This window comes from Vipera ursinii (assembly GCF_947247035.1).
Source record: "Vipera ursinii genome assembly, chromosome: 2".
Classification (NCBI taxonomy): domain Eukaryota; kingdom Metazoa; phylum Chordata; class Lepidosauria; order Squamata; family Viperidae; genus Vipera; species Vipera ursinii.
Window position 1 is genome coordinate 245,982,153 of NC_139513.1, and position 9,366 is coordinate 245,991,518.

General features: G+C 41.3%; 1 protein-coding gene across 1 annotated transcript; it reads right to left on the minus strand.

Annotated features, from left to right (window-relative positions):
- Positions 1–1,662: 1,662 nt before the first annotated feature.
- On the minus strand, positions 1,663–7,751 carry SRP19 (signal recognition particle 19). Its single transcript, XM_083351496.1, has 5 exons — positions 7,604–7,751; positions 4,318–4,393; positions 3,480–3,551; positions 2,302–2,413; positions 1,663–2,148 (listed from the first exon to the last, which is right to left on the minus strand). Exons 1-5 carry the CDS (start codon positions 7,642–7,644, stop codon positions 2,015–2,017), a joined length of 435 nt encoding a protein of 144 aa, XP_083207622.1. The 5' UTR covers positions 7,645–7,751; the 3' UTR covers positions 1,663–2,014.
- Between the last annotated feature and the right edge of the window lie 1,615 nt (positions 7,752–9,366).

Consider the following 9,366-nt stretch of genomic DNA (forward strand, 5'->3'; position numbering starts at 1 on the left):
GATGTGTTTTAGTTTACTTGGCCCTCGAATGCTATTCATTCCATAGGCTTCCCAGTGTTTTCACCTTTATTTTTAATTTAAAAACATACAGCAGCAAGACGAGGGAATAGTGGGTGCTTATTAAAACAAGCAGGTGGGCAGCCACATCTCATACATTTTCTCAAATGCACTGGCTTAGTTGCAACAACAAAACAAGAGTTCATTATTGGCTACGCATGTTCTGTACCAGCCTGCTACTGGCCCTGCAACAAAAGCAGGGACGACCCCTTTACAAACGGCAAGAGGCTGGAATAACGTCTGCCACATTTATTACTACAAAAACAAACAAGACACGAACCAAGATACAGGAGCTTTGAAACACTATCCGAGCGGTTGCTTTCAGCAAACCAGCCCTCCCCACACATTCCCTTTTTATTAAAGAGTTCAGGGCGTGGCTTCTCTCTCCCTCCTTCCGAGAAGCCCCAATGCCTTCCTCTGTTTACTCCTACTTGACTGCCTCCTGCGTCGGGCGTCCTTGAACAGGGCCAGCTGTGGGTCATCTTCATCCACACTGTCAGGCTCACACAACTGGGTCTCCATGGTGACCAAGTGGGAGGGGGCTGCCTGAGGGCAATCATCAGCAAGATCTTCAACCCCCTCAGCAAGGTCTTCAACACCCCCCTCCTCCTCTGAGTCATCCGACCCAACTGCCGAACCCACAGGCTGACCCTGAATCACAACAACGCAGAAATTCAGACATTCAAGTGTTAACAGATAAACCAGGCAAATACAGTTTAATAAACTATGATTTAAACATCCTGGTCTAACATTTGTGAATGTACCTAGTATTGCTAAAGTGGATTATTTAAAAGGGAAAAGGTATTTATTGCCTATACACGCTATCTGCTTGCAATTTGTATTCATTTCTACAGTTTAACAATGATCTTGGTGATATTTTAGAATGTTTCTTCAGCAAAGGTACTGTGATGTGTGTCTGAATCCCTCCTCTGTAAGGATGATGTTCCATCCCACAGATAGTGAGAGCTGCTGCCTGCTTGTCTTCCTGTATACTAAGTGAAATATTAAACGACCTGTGCTAATATCCATCAATGTATCTTGTAGGAAATAATACTCCCAATAGCTTGGGTAATCTCAATACTGCTAATAGCACAGAAGCTCTTAAAACACACATTTCAAAAGAAAGGGAGCTAAAAATAAAATCATTTGAATTGTACATATGTAGAACAAAGGGGGGGGGCTCTCGGAAATAGTAATTCTCTAGTTTTACAAGTATTTTTTTTCCTTTTGATTCAAACTCAACTTCCAGTTGCCTTCATAGAAATAGGCATATAATTTTCTTGGCAACAACATAGAAGTGGTTTGCTGATGTCACTTTGTAGATATTTTTAACGTCCCAATCTAAATTGCAACTCCTAGATTACTTTTAGATATTCTTATGTATTTTGGCACTAAAAAAAAGTTCAGTTATGAAATTTAAATTATTCCTTTGGACATCTACAGAAAATATATTGATATAAACAGAGTACAATTTATGAGTACTTTCCCTGCAATTGCCCATGAAATACAGCTGTTGTAACCCTCCCAGGCATGACAGCTTATTGATTTCCATCAAAAAATAATATAACTGGAAGCACTACTTAGCAATTGAAACATTCTAAACAGTTTAATTCAAACATATGTTTATTGTAATAAAGAGAAGCCCAACATCACAATGACAATGTATTTCATTGTAAAGTTATCAAGTGAAAATGTATCCAAGGCAAAAACAAACTCCTTTGCATTCATTTGTACCTACACTTCAATACATTAAAACATTATTTTTTAAATATTAGAAGAGGATTTTCTGGTTATGTTCCCAAATAGTTCAACCATAATTTTATGCAAAATGAAATTCATTCTAATTCAAAAACTACCACAAAATAGCTTTGCATGTTCTCATTGGTCTGTCCGTCATTTGAAATCATTATTCTTCTGTAACCATACTCATTTGAATATATATTAGTCCATGTCACATTCATTTCTTCTTTTTTCCTTTATTTTTTTTGCCTCCTTCTCCTTGCTGTAGACTTGGGTCACTGCCTCCCATTTTCTGTGTCCTTGTTTTCAGTTTGGGAATTGTTTCTGCTGCATATAACATTACTGCCTTACCTAAATAAACAGAGAGAAAAGAACAAGAAAATAATTCACCAAGCAGAGGGTAACCAGGAATTATCCACCATTTGCGTTCCATAATATGCAGCTTTGGCTTCCATCTATAAATGAAAAAAAGGAACTAGTCTTGTGAATATTTATAACACTCACGTGTTGGAAACTGAGGCTGACATAGATTACCATCTTCCTGCTTCAGCTGAATGCGAACTCTACCCCTATATTGCGCATCACGGTTCCATTCCCTGGGGTACATTTTGTTTTTCTAGTACATAAAGAAATAGTTCAGAACATTACAAGTAAGCGTAAGCAAAATAAAAATGCTTACAATTATAAATCTACTTTGGGAGCAAGAACCATTAAATTATTAAATTAATAGTCCTAATAGTTACACAGGAACAAACCAGGGGTCTTCAAACCTGGCCCTTTTATGACTTGCGTGCCAGGCTGAGGAATTCTGGGAGTTGAAGTCCACAAGTCATAAAAGGGCCAAGTTTGAAGACCCCTGAGCTAAACTGTTTATTTTAATAGTCAAATATATTACCTTAGTAATTCAAAGGAAAACTCTGTAAGAAAGGCTACATGTTATTGTAACAATTTGAAAGTTATATTATTAAAGGGTTTTTTTAGAGTGTATGCCAAGGATTAGATTTCAAAGATGGATTTCCCAGCTTATTATCTTAATTATTATATTATACCAGCATGAAAAGGGATGCGGTGGCTCAGTGGGTTAGGACGCTGAGCTTGTCGATCAGAAGGTCGGCAGTTTGGCGGGTCAAATCCCAAGTGCCGCGTAACAGTGAGTGCCTGTTATTCATCCCAGGTTCTGCCAACCTAGCAGTTCGAAAGCATGTAAAAATGCAAGTAGAAAAATAGGGACCACTACAGTGGGAAGGTAACAGCGTTCCGTGCGCCTTTGGTGTTTAGTCATGCTGGCCACATGACCACGGAGACGTCCTCGGACAAGCGCTGGCTCTTCGGCTTTGAAATGGAGATGAGCACCGGCCCCTAGAGTCGGAAACGACTAGCACGCATGTGCGGGGGAACTTTTACCTTTACCTTTTTATACCAGCATAAACATTTTAGATTTATATCTCTCCAGAGTGTTGTTAACACTCTATTGGAAGAATGTGTTCTGTAATCCTCAACCTCCATTTATTAGAGTGTCCTCTGTAAGATCTGCTGCTTTCATTACTCTAAGGAAGGGAAGGACTTGTGTTACAACATTGCTTCCATGAGTTTGATTCTTCTTACTCCCTTCCCCTTTGTCACAAATTGTGAAATTATAGTTTTACATAAGAGTATAGTAGGAAATAACAAAAAAAAATTACCTCCAAAAGCACATTAAGACCAACTGCTGCACAAACATCTTGGATTTCTGTAGATGTAGGATTTTCAATAGCCTAACCAAAAAAACAACAACAACCCAAACCAAATATTTTTTAGCTTCTATGATTTCTGGCCACCAATTAAGCTGTCACCCACATATCGTTATTAGCTAATGCTACAGAATTTGGAGCCTTCAGCGTTTTATTGCAATAGCATTAAAAGGATTATGTGCATCTTACACATTTATAGGAAAAAGAAAAAAACATTTCCTAAAATATATTGAGGTACAATTGACAACAAAAACCAATTAACACAATAAAATAGGAAATATTTAGAGACATATGATATAGCCCATAGAATGTATAGATATAAATTTGAGCATGCACAGCTTTAAATTTTGCAAGCCATATGCCAGCTTTAAAAATTGGCATTGACAACCCTCACCAATTTGTTACCCAATACCAAAAGAAAAAAAAAAGCAAAGAAATTTTCATGTAACAAAACAGTTAAGCATGGAGTAATTATAGCTTGCAACTGAAATTTTTAATATTCCAAGATACATAAATCATTTAAGTGCTTTAATTTTAAACTACATTAAAACAACCAAGTCTTTTTATACATGAAAGACATTATGTGCTAATGAATATATACAATGAAATTATTTTTTTACTTAAAGCAATTATATACTACATCTTAGTAGCAATTATATACTACATCTTAGTATCTGATTAATAAGGCTCCATGAAATAACAGTTCACACAAATACATTTTATTCTACATAAGTTTCCAAATTATATTTTTGATGCACAGATTTTCTTTCCTCCCTTCACCCACAATTACTTTGTCAAGAGGTATTCTTCTTCCTTCTGCTATTGTCTTCTTGTTATTTATATAGGCTGGATATATACAGATAAACCTAAGGCAAGAAATAAGAATTGAAAGCTGATAGGATACATAAAAGAATACTTAGTTCTTCACATTCAAATATTCTTCCAAATATGACATATGCAGCTCCTAAAGTAAAGAAATCCACTATGGCTAAGAACTGTATCAGTGAAAGGGCTTATTTTTATATTTTTAAAGTTTAACTAGACAACCTAACGAGTTGCCATTTCAAAGACGTTGCCTTACCTACACATAAAAGGGGCAAAAAAGCAATGGGAACAGGAGCAACGTTTGATTTCTAGCCGGCTTGATGTAGAACTGGTCTACCTAGCTACCGGAGGGCTAGGGTGGGATCAGGCTAAAGAGCTTCCAGGCAACAGTGCAGCACTGCAGGAGCACTGAAGTGACCACATATTTGCCAAATTTCAATTTTATGGGAAGCATGGGTCCCAGCTCTTGGATGCATTCTATACGTTAGCCCATTTGAGGTACCTTGATTCAAAAACTGTTGACCTATGATGCACTGTTTGGCCCAGTTAAACGTTACAGACACAAAAGTTTTAATAACATATAGATAAAACTGAACTGGGTAATAAACCATTTATCTATTTATATTCCACTTTTATTTTTTTATAAACTCAAGGTGACAAACATATCTAATACACCTTCCACCTCCTATTTTCTTCACAAGAAGAAGAGGATTTTGCTGAGAGAAAGAGACTGGTCCAAAGTCACCTAAGGCAAGATTTGGGGTCTCCTGGTTTCTAGCCTGGTGCCTTAACTTGACTAGACCAAACTGACTCTCCAAAACATTTTATGTTTTATGAGTGAATTCAATGTTGCCAAGTGCCAATCCCTATAAAGAAGTATCAGCAGATTTTAAGAATTCCTAAAGCTTGCAGATGCACCCCAAATAAATAAGTACCGGTAAATGATAAAAGACTCTGTCCCACCCCAATCCTTTTAAAGTAGGAAATTAGCATGAACACCACCATATGGAACGTTTGAGAAAAGAAAAACTAAAACACTTGACAGGAAGAATATGAAACTGGCTAATTTGCTATTTTTATTTGCAGATTCTGTCTCTAATATTTTAAATTAAATCATATAGTAGCTTAACACAACTGCAGATGTAAACCACTTTTTTAATAGAAATCATTTCTATTCCCTCAATCAAGGGATGCACAAGCATAGCCTTCAAGGTGGGCTGGAACTAGAGCGAGACCCATCACAGGTTACAAGAACAGCATTAAAACCAACCATGGATATATCTAAAGAGAAGAGGCTCCCAAAATGCATGGGCATTTGCAGGGTGGGCATGAATGGGCACCTGCAGGAAAAGCACCTACAAAGAGGGCACGGATATCACACCATCACGACAGTGTCATCCAATTATGTGAACACAACTAATGCAACTTATATAGCACACACACACACACACACACACACAAACATTATATAACATGCAACATTTGTATGTGACATCAGGCTTCTTATGGATGCCTACTCCACTCCACTGTGTGCTGCCAAAAAACCGGATCTCAAAAACCTAGATGATTGTCTTAAGGAAGGGTCTGCTAACTCATGTAAATTCATTGCTCAAAGTCGGATGCTTGTTTTATTAACGTTTAATCAGTTAGGATGGTTAAGATTTTGGACTAGGACAGGGGTCAGCAACCTGAAACAGTGAAAGAGCCACTCGGAACCGGTTCCCTCACAAAAGGAAAAACTGGGAGCCGCAAAAAATGTGTGCACATGCGCGCATGCGCAAAACAGGGTTTGACTGAAGAGTGGAGCCAAGGCGAGATATTATTATTATTTATTCGGTTTATATACCGCCCTATTCCCAAAGGACTCAGGGCGGTTTACAAGGCAAAATTTAAAAACAATCCAATATAAAATTAAAATAAAATCAAATTAAGTCTAGCCGCAAAAATTAAATATGCACCTACCCTGCATATTTGAATTGATTGGTTGAACTTTTTTAGTCCCACTTTTTTTGGGGGGGACTGCACATGGCAGAGGACCGGGAGCTGCAGGAGACGGCTGAAAGAGCCGCGTGCGGCTCCAGAGCCGCGGGTTGCAGACCTGTGGACTAGGAGCTAAAAACCAAGGGCGTAGTCTACCCTCACACAAGAAATTCAGCGGGGTGACTATGGGACTGGTCAGGCTGCTGTTGGGAGGAAAAAAGCAGAAAAAAGTTCTTTGTAGTCCTCTTTTATGATCTTGAAGAAAAGAGGGTTGCATCGAATGAATAAATGAAGGAAATCTCTAAGCATGTTGCAGCCTTTATTCCAGACATGTCAAACACAAGGCTCGGGGGCCAGATCCGGCCCGCGAAGTGCTTTCATGCGGCCCCCGAAGCCATCCTGGAAACAGTGAGGGAACAGCCCCCGCTGCCTTGGCCCTGGCCGAGAGACCCTCCTTCTGCCAGAGACCCTCAGAACTGTCCCACTCCTGCCCAGGCCCCCATAGGCACCCTTGATGCCAATGAGGTAGAGCTGGCCATGCCCACCCAGTAGGCCATACGCACTCTAGCCACGCCCACCCAGTAGGCCACGCCCACCCAGGCCACACCCACCCGCCCCCCCCAGGGCAACCACAATGCTGATGTAGCCCTCAATGAAATTGAGTTTGACACCCCTGCTTTATTCTCTTGCCCTTCCTGATTCAGTTACGAAAAACAGTGTGTGTGTGGGGGGGGGGGGGGGGGAAAGCATGCAAGGTCCCTCTTTCTCAGCTCCACCGAGCAGGGACCACGAAACAAAGCGCATTCCCACCACACGCCAAGCCAACGGGCTCCTTTATGGAAGCCACCGGACCTCCCAGTCGAGCTGCGGAAGACCAAGCCCAGGGGTCGGCAACCTCGGCTCTTTTATGACTCGTGGACTTCAACTCCCAGAATTCCTGAGCCAGCATAGCTGGCTCAGGAATTCTGGGAGTTGAAGTCCACGAGTCATAAAAGAGCCGAGGTTGCCGAAGCCCAAGAAAAACGGGACAGCTGCAACCGTCGCCGCGGCCTTGCACAGGTGCCTCTCGTTTGAGTTTCGGCCACTCTCGGCTGTCGCGTCCGGCCCTTCCCGACGGCCACCCGAGCCGAGGGGGGGGGGAAACCCAGGCACTCCCGGATTAACTAAACCGCGGTTCACACCCCGCGCCGAGTCTGAGACGACTGGGCAATTCACCGCTCGGAGCCAACCCGGGTAAGAGAGCTACGGCGCGGCTCCCGTTCCCACGTTACCGAGATTTATCGGAGGGTAAAGAGGACGCAGCCCAAGCCATGGCCTCCGCGTCGGCAGGCGGCGGCGGCGGCGGCGGCTTTTCGTGACTCGGCCATTCACCAGCCACGGCGACGCGGGGACAGGAAGCGGAGAAAGCGAAACCGGCTGTCCCGCCCTCGCTCAGTGACGTCGTTCGACCTGAATGGTTAGTCGGAGTGTCGCTCGTGGGACTCTCTCGGTGTCGCGAGACTCAGGTACTATAGAGATGGGAAATTGAGCTGCGGAGGGAGGTCCCTGATTTTAACCTCCTCGCCGGGCGGATGACGTAGCGAACCACAAAGATGCGTCAGATTATGTAGGTAGAGAGGCAGGAAAAACGGTGGGTGCTGATGTGGCTCCCATGTTGGACGTTGTTGCACGTGACGGATTTTTCTTTTTCTTTTTTTTTTTTACAGGATTCTATCTCTTGTAGAGACCCGAAGGTTGATAAAAGAACTCGGTAAAATGTCTGCATCTAGACACGAAAAGCAATAATGACAGCCGTGGGAGAAAATTCAGAATTCATACTGTATAAGAGTAAGAAACAGAAATTAGCAATATAAACAGAGAAGAAATCTTACTGAAATCACACCCGCTGTAGGGTCTTCAAACTTGGCCCTTTTATGACTTGTGGACTTCAACTTCCAGAATTCCTCAGCCAGCGTTGCTGGTTGAGGAATTCTGGGAATGGGAGTCCGCAAGTCTTAACAAGTTGCCAAGTTTGGAGATCACCTGCTCTTTGCTGAGCATGTAACGTTGGTGACTTTTACCGCTGACATGAAAAGTTACCCATCTTTCCCAGCTTGGGGCTCTTCAGTTATGTATCTACAGTTATGTGTCAGGGACTATGGGAACTGGAGTTGAGATTGGAGAAATAAGTCCTAGCTATGACGGTTTGAACAGGAGTAGGGAACGAGGTAGAATTTGTATTGGTCCAGTTAATTCAAAACTACATAGCCTTTGGAAGCTCTATTGTTCATTCCTGAGTCAGTCCTGCTTTTCTGTTCCAAAACATTCATAAAATGAATAAAATGGAAAGAGATTTTCAGCTGGCCTGAGGGGTTGGTGAGTACTCCCACCTTCTCTTGCTTTATTACACAAGGTAAGCAAGAGAGCATCCAGTGAGGTACACATCTGTATTTCTCTGCCTACACATTGCTGTTATGATTGGTGGATAGTTTCCTGCCAGCTGATAACATTATGAAACTGGGAGGGCAGCAAAACCAGAAGCTTTAAACATTGTCACTGTTAACTGTCAACATTGGCAAATAGACCCCTTTGCCAAGAAAAAGTATACTAGTTACTGGATTATTTACACGTCTATCCAAGTTCTAGTGTCTATATTCCAGGTTTATTTTTCCCGTCACATTATATGTAGATGTGTTAATCTACTTCAGATTATTATTATTATTAATTTAATTTGTATACCGCCCTTCTCCCGAAGGACTCAGATTATGGAAATATACTGTATAGAAAGATCTTTTTATACAAAGATAAATGATATATATGCAAAATCTTTGCAAAATTCAGAGATCCACTCCAAACAGTTTGGGGAAGTGATCTGTTTGTGCAGCAATGCAATGCAAAAGATACCTCAGCTTCCAAGACTGGGTACACACACTTGAATTATTTATGGCATTTTCTGTATTTTATAACCACATAGAATTATGTTACAGATTGCAATGCCTGCTTCAGATAAGAAAAAATGTATAATAGATAAGCTTTTGTGCATTCTCTTTCAGCA